Genomic DNA, 22,597 nt, shown 5'->3' on the forward strand with positions numbered 1-22,597 from the left:
AATTTTAAATTGATTTATTATATTATAATTAAATGATTAAAAAAATAAATTTAAAATTGTCCGCATGGGGTAGCTCAAGTGGCAATGGCCGTGGAAATGAAGTCTCACCGAACCGGAGATTTTGGGTTAGATTCTTGTGCTACCCTACCTGGAAATGGGGTGAATAACGGACATGTAAAAACTCGAAAATAAGAAGGTCCCACCTAAACTTACAAAAAAAAAAAAATTAAAATTATATATGAAAAATTTATTTTAAAAAAATATTTGTTGTGTTATACGAAGTTAGTAAGAAAAAAATTAAATTCATAATTAATATAATTTTTTATTTAAATAATAATCAATATATATTTTTAAAAAAATCCATATACATTTTTAAAAAGTAAATTAAAATGGATTACAAAATTTTAAAAATATAATTAAAGATACAATATATAGTAGAATGTTAAAGATTTAAATTATAAATACTTACACTGAAATCAGATGACATCTATAAAATTAATTAAAGAATTAACCAGTGCGCTAATTTATTAAAAGTGTGAAATTAATTACAAAAATTAATTAAAGAATTAACATGCAATAGTTTATTAAAAGTATGAAATTAATTACAAGAATTAAGCAATGTGATAGTTTATTAAAAGTTTTATATATATATATATATAACTCACAACAAGACAAAAATGAAATATATAACAGAATGGGTTCATATCTTAATTAATTATATAATATTAAAAACGAATTATTGTAATAGTGTATCTAAAAATGACATAAATTGATTTAATTTTATACATTAAAAACATTTAAATAAACCAATTTTTATGAGACGCATGATGTTCAAAATTATTATATTTTGTATTTTCAATTTTATTGTCCAATGCAAGATTTAGTATTTATATTAAAATATTTAAATTTATAATTTTAAGATTAATTTACAATCTCAAAATTAAAAATAATATTTTTTATCTTTCTTTATTTATCATTATGTTTAGATATTTTATATATAAGTAGAAGATTTACAATATGGAAACTAAGAGGTTCCCCAAAATTACTTTTAATTCTAGCCAAAACTCCCACCTCCAACTCAAGAGGTTGACACAAGGATACCCACTCTTGGCTCGACTATTACACAATTATTGGCGGTTAAAAGAAGAGATAATATTGGAGAATAAAGATAATATTAAAGTACTATTACTTTCAAATTTAAGGAGAAATTGTGGAACGATAAGGAGAAATTGTGGGATGATAAGGAGCTAGAGGGGAAAAGGAAGCAAAGATATTATAAGGAGGTGATCAACCCCACTCTAGCTAACGAGAATTATCTCTTTGTCTTGACCAATGCTAAGAACAAAATGAACATTGCAAAGATAAGAACTAACTCTCTTGAACTTCTAAGTGAATCTACCAATGCTAAGAACAAAATGAACATTGCAAAAATAAGAACTAGCTCTCTTGAATTTCGAAGTGAAACTAGTCTATTCCCAAAACACATTGGGATGAAAGAATTTGTCAACTACCAACCTTCAAAACTATAGTGATCTAGAAACGCTTCATTCCTTTCTCTTTGATCATAGAAAGAAACAATTAAAAAATCTCAATTAATCTTTTAATTTCTCAAGGTTAGATAGACCTCATTGGTTTCAATAGACATTAATCCTCATCATAATTATCATATTTTTTATATTTTAACAAAATTAAAATATATAAGAGTAAGGAAAATTTTCAATTTTTTTAAAAAAATTCTAAATTAATTTATATAGTTATTTTAATAAATTAAATTGAAAATTGGATAACAAGGAAACTCACATAAAATCTTAGAAGTGTTAATATAACTTCACATCCAAAGTTTACATTTCAATTTCAATTATTTAGTCTATGATGGATTTTAATTTTGTATAATATAGGTAGGGGTGAAATTAATTTGGAAAAAAATAGGTATAGGTTTTGATCAACCAAAAACATTTAATATCTATGGGTACAATCACATAGTTTTTTTTAATAATTTTTTTTGTCTATAATCAAATATTTTACTTTGTTAAGTCTACAAAAACACACCCCTCTAGTTTTGAATTGATGACCTTTTAAGAGGAAACACAAGCTCTTAACCACTAGATCAACTCAAGAACCTTGAAAATCAATAATGAAAAACTCTTTGTTTTTTACTGTTACATCCAACTCTTTTAAAACTATACATCCAATTCTTTTAAAAATATACAAAAGAATTTTATTGCAATAATATACACCCTAACCTCAAATTAAACATCTATAACAATTAAATTTTATTTAATTATTAAAAACATTTTTATTTTTCATCATTAAAAAAAAACTATTCAAACTCTATCCTTATAATTTAAAAAAAAAAAAAAAAAACAAAACAAAACAAAAACAAAACAAAACAAAAAAAACCTTTATTCCCAACTATATCCTCATACTTTATTTACAAACCAACCAACCTTGTAGCTAAAGTTGGTGAGCATAAAATATAATAACAACGTTCTTGGATTAAATTTAAAAATATAAAAACATATCACTAGCTTGTGCACAATGCTCGAGAAATGACAACTCATCTTCTACCTAATGTCTAGGGGGTTCTTTTTGGCCGTCCTATTTCCACGTTTTAATATGACCGCCTACCTTGTGAAAGGGATGGGTCGGAAAGGACTTTGCTCATGATACAAGGATGTTGCCTAGCCCCATTGTTCAAAAGTTACTTTAATTCAGATGGGCTTGCAACCATAATTTTGAATGTTGTTTGCACGTGCTGAGTCACAGAATCATTAAGAGTACAATTATTTTGTTTCAATGTACATCTCATAATTAAGGAGATCATAATTAATTAAGGAGAGCATGTAATTTTTTTTAATTAGTAATCACTTTTTGGTTTATTGATAAGACCTAACCCCAAGGGTTTCGATCCTGTGATCTCTCAATGACAAGCACGGTTTTTGACCAACTGAATTAATCCTTGAGGCTAGAAAACAAGAAACTTAATAAGCAAATAAATTTAATAATTTTATTAAAATTTGTTTTGAAAAAATTAAAAATTTCAGTATTTATTAAAAATTTTAAATTATAATAATTAAATTTCAAAATTTTTAGTGTTTATGAGTTTTTAATCATGCTGAATCTATTTTTTCCCTTAAAAAAAACAAATTTAAACACTCCTAAAATTAAAATTCTTAAAAAATCACTAAGCTTATTTTCACAAATTTCACCCTCCAACAAAAGTGTAACCTTACTAGATTTTTCCAAACTTTATTTTAAAAAAACTGATTTCTTGAAATGATGTTCTAAACGATGACCGATACATACCAAATATAAAGGTAAAAGGTCTGTATTTTCAGATGATGAAGGGCTTTGATCCTTTTAATTGTTGATGGTTCTTCAACCTATGTGAGACCAAATTCCAGATTATATTCCAGATTATATGCTTCTAGAGAAATAGCGGCCGTTGCTGTCATTTATAAAGGTGGGGCAGACCGCGGGGTGATGCTTATTTGAGGTAATCGAGGTTGTGATCCACGATCCATGACTTTTTGCCTCATGTAATCGGTGATTATCTCCGCCAACGGACCACGTCTGGCGAATCTGATTCGACCAATACATGAAAGACAACTAATTTGCTGACGAGAATGGCTTTCGACAAAATATCAGGCGGACAGAGGAGAGAAATAGCAACGGAATAGACCATACAGAAAGGAGAGAGAAAACAAGTGGAGTTGCCTACAAAAAGGTGGACAGAAATACCAGAGAATATCTAACTGTAATAAAGACACTCAAAGCTTTCGGGATCGGCATAATGGCAGCCAAATAATGATAGAGCAGTCCTCACATCGAATCTGCTAAGTCAGAAATTAGCGCTAAAGCTACCTTAACCTTAAGCAGAAGCAGACACAGGAGAATGCTTTAAGTGACAGGTCTGGAGTTCGATTCCCGTCGGGTTTAGCAGGCAATTCATAAAAGAAGAAGAATGCAGAGGTCGTGGAGGATTTCTGCGAGCGATACAATTCCCGACGAGGTTCTGGAGTGCGTGATAGGGAACCTGGAGGATCCACGCGATCGCAGCGCCGTTTCCCTGGTGTGCAAGAGGTGGTACCGCATAGATGCTCTCACTCGCAAGCACGTTACCATTGCGTTCTGCTACACTGTTAGCCCTTCGTATCTGAGCGCTCGGTTCCCAGGGCTTGAGTCGCTGAAACTGAAGGGGAAGCCAAGGGCTGCTATGTTTAATTTGATTCCACCGGACTGGGGCGGATATGTGGAGCCGTGGATTAACGAGATTTCCCGGGTATTTCACTGCTTGAAGTCTCTTCATTTGCGCAGAATGATCATTACGGATGAGGATCTCAGGGTTCTGGCTCGCGGCCGCGGCAACATTCTTCAAGTGCTTAAGCTGGAGAAGTGCTCCGGATTTTCAACTCTCGGGCTCCTCGAAATCTCACGCTTCTGCAGGTAATTTTCGCCATCTTTCCAATCTCTAGTAGGTTAAAAGAAATCTCCATCTTTAATTGAAAGTCCTGTTCTGTGAGTTGCTCAAGAAAAATTCAAAGCAAGTAATCTTTTCGACTAAAGATTCAGCGGCCATGCGTGGTTAAAGAATTCAGTGATGTTTATCTATTAAATCCTTGCCATAAATGCGAATGTCACTATTTGGCACAGTATTCCAAAGTCCGAATTTAATAATTTCTTCTTTTATTTTTTATTTAATTTTTAAAAGGAGCATGAAAGAAAATGTCAATCTTTAGTAGATTAAAAGAAATCTGCATCTTTAATTGAAAGTCATGTTCTGTGAGTTGCTCAAGAAAAATTCAAAGCAAGTAATCTTCTCCAATCTTTTCGACTTAAGATTCAGCGGCCATGCGTGGTTAAAGAATTCAGTGATGTTTATCTACTGAATCCTTGCCATAAATGCGAATGTCAGTATTTGGCACAGTATTCCAAAGTCCGAATTTAATAATTTCTTCTTTTATCTTTTATTTTTTATTTAATTTTTAAAAGGAGCATGAAATAAAATGTCCGTGTTTTATGAAGTGAAGGCTTATGCCAATCATTTTACAGAAGCCTTAGACAACTAGTTTAATTAATTTTATAATAATGCCATTTATTCAAGGCATACACAAAAAATTCACGGATCTTTGCCATTTTTACTCTAAATCTTTGCCATTTTTCATGCAAATGCTAGTATTATGCCAAAGATTTGAAGAAATTATTTTTTCCCTTGATTTTGAAAATTAAAAATTATCCTTTTAGCATCCTTGCCAGCATTACATTAAAATCTCCTGCCAACGCAAGTGATCAGATATTTTTTATTTAAAAGTAATTCACATTATTTGGATGAATGTCTGTCGTCCTCAACAAATTATGAAGAGAATGTTCAGAACAATTTATCTTGATAAACATTATGTGAAGTTGTGTACGAAAGTTCGAAGTGTATCTTCTTGTTTATTTTGTTTTAGAAGAAGTGAAAATATCATTTTAGCGTGATTGATTCTGTTAAATTCTGAATCAATGGGAATGATTGAGGATATTAGTGAGCAAATTGCGAAAATCCCCGGATTAAATGTTCTTAACTGGTCTAGGATCCGATCCAACCGTAAGCGGTATCGAGTTCAATTGCTCTTCTAATTTATATTTAGAAAAATAGCCGTTATCTCGACGTGCTTATTTTATATGTCGTCCTCTGGAAAATCGTTTTTTGAAAGGGCATTTTGCACAGTATCTGTGCTTCTCCGTTTTACTGCATTTCCTCAAAATTTTCATGTGCGTTATTCCCCAATTGTTCCGTTCGTGGACATTGAGAAAAAGAAGAGAATTTACTCGAGCTTTCTTTGAGCGGAAATATTTTCAGATACAATAGCTCATCGGAATATATTTACTGATAAATTATTTTTTACTGAATGATAAAACTTTCTGTCGATTGACAGATACAAGAACTCATCAGAAAGCTTTTCACCGTCTGATAAGAATTTCTGTCAATTGACATACAGTAACTCATCGGAAAGCAACACCTAAATAACTTTCCTATAGTTAGCATATTGAAAGCTACCCCATTCTAAATTAGATGATTTAAGGGAGGTCCAACTCCTGCTGTCTGAGTGTTCACCGGCCCATTCCTTAAAATCTTTTCAGTACGGAAAAAGCTAAATCTCTATTAAATATCATATGTGATAAAATAGTACATCATAAGACTATATGGTGATCACATGATAAAGCTGAATAAGCAAAATCAAAACAAAATAGAGGGTGTTCTAATTAACCCAAGATTACAGACCTTCATCAGAATGTACAGTATGTTCGGAATCAGATTAAGATAAAATATGAGGCATTAGCAAATAAACATGGCTGAATATAGATAAAAAAGATCGAAGAAGAGAAAATCTAGATTGTGGGGGCGAGATGCATACCACATTGACGACGAGGTGAAGAGAGAATTATGTACCTGGCATGATTTGTTGCCCACTGTAATACTCATCATCCATACATCATGTTGAGAGGAAAGTTCATTCTTCGATAGAGCATCAACCATTCCTTAAAATCTAGAAAGTCAACTATACAAAATTAAATCTTTTTCTTCTTTTTTTTTTTTTTTCAGACAAAAAAATCATCATAGATTTATATTAAGATAATATAAAGATCAACAAGACATTGTTTCGGGACAGTGAGAACTGCCCAACTATAACACCATATAGAACGGATTTGACCGATCCCAAGGAAATCAGAGTCAAAAAAGCTACACAGGAATGAGTAGCTACACATTCTGAACAGATATTAAAAACGCAAAAAGTCACAATAAGTCACAATCCCATGTTGCTGAAGATCAATGAACTGGCTTTATAAGCCAAAGAAAGAAGTCACATTCCCTTGATACTGAAATCCTGTATAAGAAAGGAAGATCCATCATGGAGAATTCTCAATGACCATAATCCCGGCTTCATAGCAAGGCCTTTCTTGGAGAGAAGGTCAACCTGGACATTCCTGGAACGAGGAATACGTTGGAATGAAATCTGCTTCATAGTGTTTTGAAAATGCCTGATTCTGCTTAACCATCCGAGAAGATGAGGACTGCTAATGAGACCATTCCCATTAACATGATCTATCAAAGATTTTGAGTCACCATATGTTGAAATTCCTTGGATGTCAAAAAAGTCACAAAAAGCAAGCAGACCTGTAAGGGCCCGAGCCTCGGCCATAGTGTTTGAACCATGCCCTCCATGCCAAGATAGAAAATATTGAAGGCTGTCGTCCATGATGATGTGAACTCCGCAACCACAGCTGTAGTTTTGCTCAGCTCCATCAAAGAAGGCAGCAGGTACCTGGAAAGAAGAGGCTTCCGGCACTTTTTTACAGACTTTTTTAATCTGAACATTGTCCTGATGAATCGAGTCATGGCAAGCCAATATGCGATGCAGGGATGACTTGAGAGGTTCCTTTGATTCTTGGAAGATTTGAGCATTTCTCCATTTCCAAAGAAACCAACAGGTTATGATAAACAAGGATCGCCAGGAAAGACTTTGCTCGCTCCACCATTGAAACGCAGCCTGTACAGAGGGAAAAATAATGTAAGGAAAACCGAAAAACATGGATAGATCATACCAGATCTGGAGAGACGAGGCACAATGGAAGAACATATGAAGGTTTGTTTCCTCAGCTGCAAGACACATGGCACATCTACTCGGCCCCTGCCAGCTTTTCCTTTGAAGGATTTCCCATGATAGGTTCCTGTTGTAAAAGACCAACCATGAAAAAATTATCATTTTGAGAGGGCATCCTGCCTTCCAAAAGCAAGGAGGGAAAAGCGGGTTGGAGCATGGAGAAAGTGTTGAAATCATGCTCGCATAAATGTCCTTTACACGAGCAGGAGACTTAGCCTTAGGAACTGTCCAAATGAGATGATCACAGGTCCCCGAACGGAAAATTCCTAAGCTGTAAAGATCTTCTTTGACTGAGTTCCAAAGCGGGAGCAGAGCGGCCGGCATGTTCAGGTCACATGCATCCTTCCACACTGGAATAGGACCTCTCCATGATTCAATCAACTTGTCCCAAGTAAAACAACCCTTTCTATGAAGGAAGCATAAAAGGGATTGAGGAAAAAAAATCTCATGTCCATTTAAAATAGGATCTATACCAATTAGCATTCTGGAGCCAGAGAAGAGGTTCCATCTTAAGTTCTCCAAAAAGAAGAGCTGGATTTTCCTGAGGCTGAGCCATATAGCCGAGCCTTTTCTTGCGCCAATAGATCTTCTTCTGTACCAGAATTCTAAATTTCTACCTTTCATGTATTTCTTTCTTATAGCCTTACTCCATAGTCCATCACCAAAAATACCTCTGTATAGTGATTTACATAGGAGCGCATTTCCAAAGGAGCGCATGTCAAGAAGGCCCCATCCGCCTAGCTTCCTGGGCTTAGAAATTGTTGCCATCTTTACTAAATGAAACTTGTTCTGAATTGATTTTCCTCCCCAAAGGAAATTAGCCGCAAGACTGTTCATTTTGTTTATGACGCTTGCAGGGAGAAAGAAAATATGAGCCCAGTAGACCGCCAATTGAGATAGGACTGCCTGAACTAGAATGAACCTGCCTGCCAAAGATAGAGACTTGAACTCCCAGCCTGATATCTTTTTATAGAATCTGTCCAATAACCATTGCCAGTCTGCTTTCGAGTAGCCCTTTGCCTTTAGATTAAATCCCAAATATTTCATCCCGTCCCTGATCGAAATCGGAGCAATGCCCAGCAACTCAGCAATCCATAAGATCATTTCCATGTTTGTGTCATTATGAAACAGAGAAGATTTTGCCTTATTTATGACCAACCCTGATGCTCTCTGGAATTTATCAAGAATTTCATTTAGGCAGATCCAGGAGGCCCTACAGAGCATGGCGAAAATGAGAACATCATCGACAAAGAGATTGTGTGATAAAGCAATGTCCTTGCATATCTTGACTGGCCTGCATCTCTTTTCGACTACAGCCTTGTTAATCTGTAGGCTGAGGGAGTTCATTGCCAAGATAAATAGCAGTGGGGAGAGGGGACAACCTTGTCGAAGTCCCCTTTCCGCTGAAAAGAAAGAAGAGGGGATTCCATTTATGATAACCGAATATCGGACATTCTCTACACAAGACATTATCCAGTCGATGCCATGAGATTTTAGCCCAATTTTTGCCAGCATAACTCTTAAAAAACCCCAGTCTAAGCAATCGTAGGCTTTTTGCAAATCTATTTTGAGAATAGCCGCATCCATCTTGTTAGAGATCATTGAAAACAGACTTCCTGGGTCATGGCCACTGCAACCAATATGTTACGACCTTTTAAGAATGCATGTTGATCCTTTGAGATCTGCTATTAAGGTGAATGTTACCTTAAAATTAACTTCTTCATCCAATCTTTCAATCTCCTGTGCTTTGTTTTTCTCGCCATTATCTTTTAATCTTGAAGTTTTCATATCAATTTTCTACACACTCATGGTGTAGTGAAGACTTTGTTCTTAGGCAAAATCCTTTGTTTTTTTTGTAGATAGAACAATGTCTAAGATTGGGTTCTCGTTCATCCTCATCCTCAATTAGTCTGTTTCCTTCTCTTTTTAGGTTGCGGGCCGAATGGATTCTTCACTAAATGCAGATTCATTTCTTTCGATCATCCTTAAAAGTTAAAATGTTTTTTAATTTTTTTGTTGCAATGGAGAGGTTCATGTTTCGGAAAAAATTCATGAAAATATTTTCTGTAATTATTTTGCGAAAGCAAAATGATGACTGAATCATATACATTGAAATTTTGAAATTTCAGGATGTTCTCACGGACAGGATAACTCTCTGAAAGAAGATCAATTCTTTTTACTGATGGATATCTCTAAAATAAAATCAATTTCTTCTTTTTTTTTTTTTTTTCTTTTTTTTTCTTTTTTTTTTTTTTAATATTTTTGTGATTTATTTCCTCCCCTTCCTCCCTTTTTTCTTTTTAAATTTTTGTGATTTTCAAATAAACAAAAAAAAATTTCTTTTATATTGAGCCATTTTATTTTTATGGTAAATCATTTTTATTTGTGGAAAATTTATTTTATTTTTAAATTAATTTATTTACATAATAAAAATATATTTTGGCCATTCATTTTCATTTTTTAGTTGGTTTGATTCAAAAAATTTGAACCTTAAATCTTATATATATACTTCATAATAAATTATAACCAATTAAATTACTTTTATAAATTTAAATAAAATTATTATTTCTAATTATTTGTAATATACCTTTACTATATTAAAAATTAAAAATAAAAAAAAAATTAATATTCATTTTCAACCAATTTAATAATTCAAATTTACAATTATTAATATATATACTTCACCTTAAATAAAAACTTTTTTATTTTTAATATATATATATATAATATTTCTTTACCTAATAACTTTAAACTAAAATCTAGATAACTCTATCTCCATTCACTTTATCACTATTATCTTTATATTAAAGAAACTGACACGCCGGTGAGAAGCTGTTCCCTCGGGCACAATCATAATCTCGCGACCATTGGAAAGCCATCATGTAGACATAGCTCCCTCAAAAGTTACCTTTAATCGCAGGTCAAGTAACTTTTTTTTTTTTTTTTAACGTATATCACAAACCCTATTACAGCATTCTCACATCTTAGAATTATTGAACTTATTTAGTATTTTTAATTAATTCATTCAATTTTTCTAATTTTATATATATATATTAAAGATAGTTTATGGGATAGATTGCTTTTCTTTAGTCTTTTTTTGTGAAGTATTATTATCAATGTTTTCAACTTCTCAACAAACCAATTTAATGATATATAAGTATGTAAATTTATTATTAAATTATAAAATAATAACAAAATATTTTTTTTATGATGATAATGATAGTGGCGATGGTGGTTAACGTCCATTGAGACCAAACTTTGGTATATCGGACCTAAAGAAACGAATTATTTAGTTTGATTTAAGATTTTATTCATATGCTCAAAAAGCTTGGAGAGAAGCCTCCCGAGCTCACTGTAATTTTGACAACGTAAAAGGCTAGGAAGGTTAGTATTGCAACAAAAATTTTGAAACTGAGATCTAATGTGGTTGTACGCGGGGCACTGTATGAGGAAGTGATTTTCATCCTCAATGTTCATATTCTCACAGAGATGGCAGAACCTTTCCATCCATGGTGTTTTAGGAACTGCCCAACGACCCGTTTCACTATGGAGCTCATGAGAATTCGTTCTAATCTTGACTATATTAATTTTCTTCTTTGAGCTAGTTAAAACAGAGAGATACTTTTGATCTTCTAGGGTGGGGTTGATGATCTCTTTATAATATCTTAATTTTCTTTTAGCTGCTAAATATTTCTCACACCACATTTTTTCTTTGAAGTAAAAATATTTTTAATGTTATTAATGTTTTGCAATGCAACATTCACGTCGATCTCCCAATGGTTTAACCAGGCCCTGGTGTCTTTATACCAACCTCGTTTGAGCCTTAGGTGGTTTTGGCTGGAATTTAAAGCTAGCTTAGGAAGTCTATGGTCTCCTATGTTATTGAGTTTGTGCTTGTATAATAGAATCCTAGTCATAGCTAGGCTCTCGATAGGGGAAAGACCCACTTCTATAAGGAGAATAAGATAGGGTGTGTTGCTTTTAATTTTGAGGTTACACATTATAAAACGCTTCTGAATTTGCTCAATCTTTCTCCAGGATTCTCTAGAGATGCTACAACCCCAAACCTCACATCCATATAAGATAACCGGAGTGACTAAAGTTTCAAAGAGGAACTTCTTTCTATCCCACATTACGAGGTTTTCCGTTTTACAATTATTTTCAAGACCAAAATAAGCTTTCCATCCCCCATTAATCCTTTTCTCAATGCTATAGTTCCAGTTGAGCTTGTGATGAATATCAATTCCTAGGTACTTGTAGGAAGACACTTCCTCCAAGTTACTATTGTCATACATAAAATTAGCGTAAGTGTCCTTCTTGGATTTGATAATCATAACTTTTGTTTTGTCAGTGTTAACAATCATACCCATGGTAGAGTAGAAATCCTTAAGAAGTATAAGTTGCTTATCAAGATCAGATGGGCACCTTGCGAGAAGAACAATATCGTCAGCGTAGAGAAGAAGGATGATGACTATCCCAGCTAAGATCGTGCCAGCACATCCTGCTTCCTCTAAACAACCTTCTAGCTTATCGATGTAAATGCCAAATAGGGTAGGGGAGAGGGGGAAACCTTGTTTAACTCCAATATTACACTTAATATCTTTCGACCACCCCTCATTGCTCTTTAACTTGGCAATTACATTCTCGTATAACCTTATAGCAGTAGCTCTCAACTCAAAAGGAACCTTGAGCTCTTCTAATTTGTTCCAAAGGTTGTTTCTAGGAACCGTATCAAAAGCCTTTCTAAAGTCAACAAAATAACAAAAGAGATTGGATTTATCATTACGACATTCCTCCACAATGATCTTAAGCGTAACGAGGTGGTCTATTGTTGAGTGCTGCTTTCTAAAACCCACTTGGCCTTTAGCCCGCTTACCTTCACTTTCAAGCCATATGCTCAACTTCCTTTCCAAAATAATACCATATAACTTGGCTAGGAGAGGGTTGATCATAATTGTCTGATAATTAGAGGGGTTATTTGTATCCCCACTTTTAAAAATAGGGATAATGAGGCTTTGAGTCCATGGTTTAGGGAACCCTTGCTTGACCGCTTGATTGAAAAGCTTGTGAATGTGGGGGATGAGGACAGGACCTCCAATTTTTAAGATTTCCACCTGGTAACCTTCAATGTCCTTAACTTTCCCATTAGCCAAGCAATTAACCCCAGAATCAATGTCTTCTAATGAAAAAACTTCTTTCGTTGTGAGCAGGATTTCAAAGTTATCCATGACGTTTGGAGATTCATAAAGCTTTTTAAGATAGGAATTCCACTTGTGTAAAGCAATTTTATTATTATATTTAGTTTTCCTAGTTAGAATCTGCCTCCAGAATTTCTTAGGAGCTACCTTAGAGAGGTGTAAGAGATTCTCTTGTCTTTTACGAATACACTGTTTTTTTTCCTTTTAGTTAAGGCTTTGTATATTTTTATCTTGCCAATTTTAAGAGATTCATCAACAACTTCCTTAATTTCTCTCCTCGCACTTTTACAATCTTTGTCATACCATGGGTTGGTTTCGTTATTTCTTTTATTACTTGAAACTTCAATTGGGAACTTGTTAATAGAATATGAGAGGGTTGTAATTAAATTATGATAGAGATCTTCTATGTTGTCTATACTAGATAAAGGAAGCAAATTAGTTTTTAATTCATTTAGAAAGAGATCTTTTTTATTTCTATCAAAGATTAACTTCTTTTGGCTATAAGGATTATCTTTTATGGGATCTCTATGCATGACAAAATTGAGAGTTATAAGTAAAGGTCTATGATCAGAGTCAGGCTTGTGGTCATTTAATATGTCAAAATTTGTTATTTCGTTGTATAGAGGGAGATTGGAGATAACATAGTCTACCACGCTACTACCAAGCCCATCGATGCAGGTCATCTAGCTAGAATTGGACCACTTCTTTAGACCGTTTCAAATTATGAGATCCTGGGCACTACAGAGCTTGACTAGCTCTAACCCAAACAAATTCTCCCTGAGGTCTTTAGAGCTCCTTTTGTACCGGCTAGCCAGAGGAAGGTCTTCGTCTAACCAAAGAGGATTAGGGTTGGAATGATTGCTTAGAAGAATAGCTTGGTTGCTTGAAGTTCGAGCATTAAAGTCACCCATTAAAAGGATATTGCCTTCATTCCTTAGGCTAGAAATATCATTCTCTAAACCATTGTAAGGACTATTTTTATCTAGATTCTTTTTCTTATAGAAGTTAGAATTGATGGGGGGGGATAACATATTGCTATGTAGGTCTTTTTATCATAAATGTTAGTAATTTCTATCCAACTATATTGGTTGTAAGGGTCGTTTTTATAAATCCTAGCATGGGGAGAGATGTTCTTCTTAATGTAACAAGCTATACCCCCAATGCCTCTACGGGAGGATCACTTATTCCAGGTAGACCATAATGTAAAGCCATCTATGTTAGGGACCTTAGATTCTTCGTGCTCCCAAGTTTCAACAAGCAAAATAATATCAACATCATTCAAGATCCAACTTAGCTTGGGGCCTTTGTTCCATGGAAAGCCCTGACAGTTCCAAGAAAGAATCTAGAGCACGTTGAATTGCTATTTATTATTATCTTTTTGATTTCTATCTCGAATAATGGCTTTTCTATTTCTAATTATTGCCCATTTTCCTTCCTTCCTAGCTTCCGTTACCTTTTGAACCTCCTTTCTCAATTATGCTTGATCTTCTGGAATGAGATCTTCATTTATAAATATTCTCGTTCCTCTTAGACTTGAGGTTTTACTAAGTATGTCATACTTATGGTCAGTAGAGCTCACCTTTATTCGGATTAGCCTTCCTTTATTCTCGGTTATTTTCCCCAACCTTGTTGCTTCTGTGAGACACGTTGTTTCATTTTGTAATCTGTTATGTAATTATGTCTGGGCTATGGCTAAAGTATCCTCATCTACCTCCTCTTTCAAACCGAAGATTATAAGGTTCAAAGCCCTTTTGTTACGCTCATGGTCTAATTCTATCAATTTTTTCATTTCATCTTTAATTGGTTTGATATCTAGTTTACTTGCCACACTATTTAGGGTGAGGCGACTATTAACTTTTTCTTCTAGCTCTTTAATCATGTCCTTCATTTTAAGACTCTCTAAAGTATCAACATCTACTTTCTGGGATGTTTGGTTCATATCTTGGTTTTGTTTTTCTATAACCTGCAACCTAGTCTCCATTGCCTCCATCTTATTCTCCAATAGTTCTATTTTATTTTCTATTTGTTTTTTGATCTTGTCTTCAAGAGATGTGAATTTATTTTCCAGCATGGCTACTAACTCTGTTTGTAGCTTGACTTCTCTTTCTTCTCTACATTTCTCTAAAGACTCTATATACTTATAGAGGCTCTGTAGAGTAACTGTGTTAGGTCTACCTTTGGTAATATTTGGTGATTGTGGTGAATTATTCATACTTGAAAATATATGAGCAGATATGTATTAGAAAAATATAAGGAATGTGTGCACCTAATATCAGTAAGCTAGACCGCAGACGCACGTGCCCTAGATTGTTTTTCTATTACCGCAGAGAGATTGTGAATTATTACCGTAGAGAGATCGTAAATTATGACCGCAGAGATCGTAAATTATTACCACAAAGAGATCGTAAATTATTACCGCAGAGAGATCGTAAATACATCACCCTAAATTATTACCACGAGAGATGGTAAATACATCACCCTAAAATTAGTATAGATTTATTTTAATTGTAGATTTAGCAATTATTTAAGGGATGAAATAGTCTAGAGAATAGCATCATGGTGAATCTTTATCTCCAGAAGAATGAATTGAACACCCCTAAGGCAGAAGAGAGCATGTAAATTGATATGAATAGTCTTCTTAACCCTCATGCTTAAGATTGATGATAGATGACTAGTTTTAAATGTTTAGTATTTTTTTTCTAATTTTTTTCGAATATATACTAATACTAAAATAAAAGTACTTGGAAGTCCTGTAGTTTTGTATGTAATCTGGACAATGCTACAACTAACTCAATTTAGTTATGATGTTCAAAACTCTCTTGCAATGTAAATCTCCCGATTTGTAGATTTAATGAAAAAGTACACATTCTTGTTAAATATATAGTTTTAAATACATGTAATTATAAACCTCTCCCCCCTCTCCCCCCCCACTTGGAAAGCCCTAGAAATATAAAGTGTTATGATTTCAAGGTCACGAGTTCAAATCGCAGGTTGCTTACCCCTAGGAATTGTTTTGGATCATGGCATGGTCCACTTAAGGGTATAGTGCGGAACTGTGTTGGATCATGGCATGGTCCACCTAAGGGTATAGTGGTAGCCGCAAGAACTGACCTATATCTCGTGGTAGTAGCAAGAATATACCCATATCAAGTGGTCACTACAGAAATTTACCCATATCGAGTTGCCCATTCCCCTAAAATAACAAAAACAAAAACGAGTTGCCAATTCCCCTATTTTAAAAAAAACAACAACAAACAAACAAATTAAATAAAATAGTTTATATATATATATATATATATATATATCGAGTTGTTCATTCCCCTAAAATAACAAAAACAAAAACGAGTTGCCAATTCCTCTATTTAAAAAAAAAACAACAAACAAACAAATTAAACAAAATAGTTTATATATATATATATAGATATTAACACTGCATATTAAAATATTAGATTCATGACCCACACTGACATTTATTATTATTACTTTTTAAATGAGACATATTAGCTCATGGGGCCTTGGATTGATGGAGAATGGGTGCATTATTAAGGCACTACTTACAGGTTCTAGTCCCCAATTGATGTTAGTCTCTCTTTTTTTGTAAGTATATAGGCAAAGTTCTATTGATAACTAAAAGAAATACATTTGTTGTTAGCACGAGAACTTTTCCAAAATTCCAACATTCCTGGCTTGTACGGATTACATCTTAATGAGACCATATAAGTCAAATACCAGCTTTCAAAAACCGAACTCGTATACATAAGGTAGGTAACTATGTGGAAGATGCATTCCAATTAAGGGCACCTTTGACTAATTGTTCCAAATATTCAACATACAAGATATCCATAGGAGACTTGTGTACAAAAAACAAAACTACAACCAAGGACATAACAACAAGTATGCTACTATAATTGTATAAAAAATACAAACTATATATAAATATGAGAACCAAAAGCTAGTCAAGGATCATCACTGGCGAACTAGGAGAGTCTGCAACTTGAGAATTGTTCAGAGGCGTACCAACGTTGGCCGAAATGACATTGAGAGGCACAACATTGATGACTGCCTCCTCATCATTTTGAGCATTAGAATTAGTGTTTGAATTAGAGACTATAAAATGCTCCACATGGGTTAACCTAACGACAATATCATCAAGGTTGTATATGATATCTTGCAGTATGTGTTTTATCTCCTCCTGTCCTACAAAGAGCTTGTAGTTTTCCACCTGCTTGTCTCATATCACCATGTTGATAGTGTCTCCATCTGGCGATGATGAGTGATGGAGTGTAAAAAGTGAATTCTTCTTCTTCTAAATTTACCAGGGTTTGGTACCCATTTCACAGTACTTCTAGCTATCTCAAAATAAGATAAATATATATGGTCTCTGAATTCCTTTGCTTCTAGATTTAAGATTTATTTATTCTCTTTAAGGGGGGCAGCATTGAAGAAATTGGTGATAGATTCCCATGCAAGAATTCACCTATGCCTCGAAGAAGACACAGTCGATGAGCCACCCCATCGCACTAGTAGTCTTTGTCTCGGAGCCATTGTGTACCTGCAATGCAAACAATTGACAAAAAAAACTACAAGGCGAAACATTACCCAATTTTGGTACCTAGATGAGAGTAGGTTGACTCAAACACAAATGTAATTATTATAGTTACCAACAAAACCTAGAAGGCAAAACACTTCCCAATTGTGGTATCTATATGAGAGTTTATTGTCTCCACCATGAATGAAGAGACTGCGAACACGATTGGAGGGTAGAAAGCCATAGTAAGGAAATTATAAATGGAAAACCCGAGAACCCTAAGGAGAAAGAGAGATAACCAGATATATAAAGAACGAGAATACCATACCCCACATACAAGAACTGGACAATTAAACAACACTTCAAATGGCTCAGACAATTGCAGAGAGGTTGGTGAAAAGACCACCACAAGTTCAAAGGACAACCCAATTCTTGTATTGTGTAAGAACAACACAAAGAACATTGATGAATAACCCAATTCAGGATTGTGTGTAACGAAATTTGACGACAAGAGTAGTTAACACTAAAGAACTAGTCGAAGGGAAGACGATGGATACCTAAACCTTTACCATGGAACAATGAAAGAGGTGAGAGACGACCCCGCTTGAGTTGGTAGGATGCCTCTTAAGGTCGGTTGGGTCGCTTTCTAGTGTGAACCATACAAAAAAAATTCCCCAAACATTCGAGGGTATATAAATACCATTGCATGGATGACGCACCTGATATTATAAAAAGAGATTAAACCTTGAACCCTACACATTGTTTTCAAAGTGTCACAAATGAAGTTGAGCTTAACAAGCCTGAGAGAAAATTTCACGATGAAGTCATTAATCGGTGTAAAGCCTTTGTCAGAGTGATCGAACCAGATAACAAATCCGCCATTCTAGAGGTTTTCCATATCTAGGCCGATAGAAGGAATGATCTTGCTTGAGAGCCAGGGACATGCGATTACTTTGCTCTGTAGTTGAGGGCATTTAATCTCCCTTTCCCTTGCCTTATGTTGTTGTGTACCAGCCTGCGATGTTTCCATGTGCTTCACATCCGAGGGTATCAATTTCCTACCTCGAGGACTGCCAAACCCCAACCCATTTGTATTACACACGTGTCTCACCATGTATTGATGTCTATGTTGCCAGAACTGTGGAAAACTACCTAAATGCATTTACTTTTTTCTTTAGAGAAGGGTTACCACGTAAACACCTCCATCGGGGGTATAAGACTTTGTGTTAGACTTGTCTTGCTCTTCTCTATGCCAACTCCGTCCATGGCTTGTCGATGTACACATGTTCTTGTTGGCTACCCAAGCTTTCCACCTTATTCCCTTCCCTCTTCGTATGTATGGGGACTTGTTGTGGCCAACAACAACCCCCCTTTTTATTTAGTATTAGTAATAACACTAAATAAATGGGGACCCTTCTAAAATAAAAAACTAGCACTTAGAATTCCCTTTTAATAAAACACACTATCATAAACTTAATATTCTTATCTTTCCTCGCTTTGTGCGCATTTAAATTTAAGTATTAAAGCTTCCCTATAAAGAATTGCAACGTTATCATAAAAGCTAGAAAAAACATCCGCAAATGCAAGGTCTTAAGTATTATGAAAAGTCTCAAATAAAAACATTCTCTTAATGATGAACATCGCATCGCAAAAGGGTAACAGAGGGCATCATATATAAAGAAACTGTCGGAATTGCGAAAACGCAATGATGCGAGATTGTGAGCCACACAAATTCATTGCATATCGCAGATCCCATATATCATAGTGCCACCTAAGATAAAACGTCCCAATATTGCGAAATGCGATAAAGCATCTCGCAAATCGCATCTCGCAGTCGCATAATGAAGCAAATGATTGTTAACGAAAAAGGATTAGCGATATTGCGATCTACAATATTGCGAAGCAAATCGCAAAATTGCTTTATCGCAGATCAAAAGGGCTCACAGTTCGATGAAATATTTCTCGTCATCCGATACTAAGTTATGGGCATTAATGTCAACTTAGTGGTTTATTGATGGTTATTTATGAGAAATGATTTAGATCTGAGCAAAAGGGTTATTTCATGCAAGGTGATATATTTGATGTGATTTTAAAATTAAGAGCTTTCCCGTCACCTTATTATTTACCATCATTCGTTATCTTTCTTATTGTGTCTTAGTTCTCTACTTGTGAACTTACTGGAGTGGTACACAGAACAATACATAGAGCAATGCACAGAACGTGACGGGGAAGAAAGGAAAAGCTCCGGTATCTGAAAAATCAGAGATGACTCCATTATTCACGGACACCACCTGTACCAAAGAAGCAGGGATATCTACTTGGGAAGGCATGTATAGACTGCTGGAGGAAGAAAACCCGAGAGTCATGGAGGTTACAGCTACGGCAGATGGACGCGGGTCATCCGAAGCATCACTTACAGAGCTTGCATGCTCATTCCTGCACCGTATCGCAGCAAGGCCAAAAATACTTCCCTATACAGATATGGTCAAATGGGTGATAGACCATGCTGAGATAACGAATAGGCAATTCAAGACGCGGAACCAGGAAGTTATAGGGTCATTTACCCCACAAAATTTAAGATGCATGTATCATTTGCCAGAGTCATAGGCTAGCTATAACAAACAGTTCGTGGAGAAATTCGCCAAGGAGAACGAAGATTTGGCGGAATGCACCAAAAGCTGGTCAGCGAAGGAAGAGTCGTTAAAGAAGGACAAAAATGGTATGTACAGCACTGGTTCCCTCTCTTCTCCGTATTGTTTCGCTGCTGCAATGTTATGTAGGCTATTCAGAAAACCTGATATCAATAAGTTTTCATCCGAGTGGCTACCCCTACTGGATGCGGCCACCAATGCCACTATAATGGACTGGGCCCAAATATTGTCTGATAACTTAGCCTCTGCTATTTGGAATTATCAGACTAAAAGGAGTTTTTCTCAGAGGTTTTATCCTCCCTTCTTTCTAGTTGCCTATGTCATGGATGCTATCTATTTTGTTTCTAAATTTCCTCTCATGGGTTGGAAATGGACGGTACAGAATCCCTTACCCATTCAAGTCTACCATAAGGAACTGTGGGATTCTAAGTTCACCCCATATTTTTATAAAATCTGCCATGGAGTTATGCTACCCATTCACAAGATATTGTATAATACAGATGCCCCAAGATTTTCTCCTGAAGCCAAAATTGATATTCTCTCTATGGAAAGATGGTTCAAAGAAGAATTTTTCACTTATATCAGAGTATTCAGAAGACTGCCTCTCCTCATATACTTCCCTTGTATGTTCCTGACAATTGATGGCCCGAGAAATAGCCTACTAAACCTATGGGGTTGGGGGGATGAGCAAAGAACTTAAGGACAAGAAAAAGGCAATCTAGCCGCAATTCGCTGTGGTCTGTGGAGCTTCTGCATTGTTTGATCTAGGTCACGCTTTCAGGGAAGTAGACAACATGTTGAGTCTACGATTGCCTAAGTTCCCAGCGAGACAGTTTAATCCCTTTGATGTGATAAATAATTTTACCACGACAGTTAAAATAAAGGTGTTCACTAAGGAAGATGATCTCTTCGACGACGTTTTCCAGCAGAAGAGCACACTCAGAGACATCTTGCACATGGCCCAAATCTAGTTTGGCCCAGCAGAACTCCAAGAGTTTAAACTCTAAAGAGAAAGAAGATTGGAAAATTTCCCATTGGACAAATTGCGTGTAGAACCAATGAGGGAAACCACTCCCAACATTAGCATGAGTGGAAGCTCGGGGCAATACAAGTCTAAATCTAAGTCTCAAAGAGAATCGCCAGAAAGGTCTAGACAAACAGAGAGTGATCACAACAAGAGTGAAGGATCAGTCAGGGATACTGCCCAATCCAAGGAGAATCCTGAGCAGCAAGTGTTGTCGCCAAAACAGGTGGAAATTCCCACTCCCCTCATCCAGCCAACAAAGCCATTAAGAACAGAGCTGGAGAAAGAATGGGAAAACTTTAATGAATTGATCAACATGGAGGAGCAAAACATAGAGACACCAAAGAATCTAGCACAGACAACCACATAAATGGTGATTGAAATAGTTGTCAATGCTCCAGAAACTGAGCACATTCCCATAGCTCCGTCATCTGAAATTATACTAAAGATAGAGGAAATCCCTCCTCTAGATGTGTTTTACAATCTATAGCACAAAGTTGTGATCAGGAGACAGAAAAAGAAGCGAAAACTAGACAACATGTTGTCACCTGAAGCAGAGCCGCTAGATGTCCTTTGGCAAGACCCTACCACTGATCTGACAGAAAACCTGACTAGATCCAAAATCACAGGAGCTTATGCTTCTTCTACTATTGACAAAGCATCCAAAGTTCAACTATTGCTTAAAGATAAAGAGGATAAAATCCTATTTTTGCAGCAACAGTTACAGCAGGCTAGCGTTAGCCGGGAAGCAGAAGAAAAATTGGTAAAGTTACAACAGGACTTCCAGCAAATGCAACTGGGTTATCAAAGCAGTCTGGCCGAAAAAGAACAAAATTTACAGGCCACGTTAGAAATGCACAAAGATGACCCTAAAGTCACAGAATTTGTCATAGAAGCCCTTGCCCTGAATGATCAACTCTTGCAACAGCAGGAAACGCTTTGCCAAAGAATATCGCAATGGAACTCTCACTGCGAAATGAGTGACAATATCACAAGTCAAGTCATAGATTTGCGACTTGATTATGATTTAATTTATAAGAAAGTTTCTGACTATTTGAATTGGCAGGAATCAGAGAAGGCAAGAAAGCATGGTTGTCCAAGATCAATGAATCCCACAAAGAAATGTTGTTTAATAAATGGGATGCACAGATCAAAAAGGTAGAATAGGCAGCGGAAGAAGCAACAACAGCGGCAAGCAATATCATTGACTACGTCAATGAAAATCTACACAGAGCCAACCTAATATCAGAAACCGCTCCAGGATTTCTCCCAAAAACGCAGCAACTACAAACGAGTTGGAGACAGAAAGCTGAAGAAAAGGCAAAGTCAATAAAAAAGTTAACTAAGTTAAAATGGGACACTTATTGGCAATATTTGGTGAAACCACACAGTCAGTGTATGACAAAAAGCTGAAGAAAAGGCAGAGTCAATCAAAATGTTAACTAAGTTAAAATGGGACACTTATTGGCAATATTTGGTAATACCACACAGTCAGTGTATGACTCTGAAGTGCCTTACAAATTCCGCCGAGAAGATAGCACCAGCACTTG

The 22,597-nt window shown here is 35.4% G+C and overlaps 1 protein-coding gene across 1 annotated transcript in view; it reads left to right on the forward strand.

Moving 5' to 3' along the window:
* The first annotated feature begins 3,786 nt into the window (after positions 1–3,786).
* Positions 3,787–22,597, forward strand: part of LOC149149352 (coronatine-insensitive protein homolog 1a-like) — a 300,107-nt gene continuing 281,296 nt past the window's right edge. Inside the window, exon 1 of the mRNA XM_089445365.1 lies at positions 3,787–4,446. Coding sequence (XP_089301491.1) covers positions 3,965–4,446 — 482 coding nt within the window. The 5' untranslated portion in view covers positions 3,787–3,964. The remainder of the gene's footprint in view (positions 4,447–22,597) is intronic.

Source organism: Pinus tabuliformis, chromosome 9 (assembly GCF_031772625.1).
Source record: "Pinus tabuliformis cultivar Carrire ecotype Pingquan chromosome 9, CPIR1, whole genome shotgun sequence".
Lineage (NCBI taxonomy): Eukaryota > Viridiplantae > Streptophyta > Pinopsida > Pinales > Pinaceae > Pinus > Pinus tabuliformis.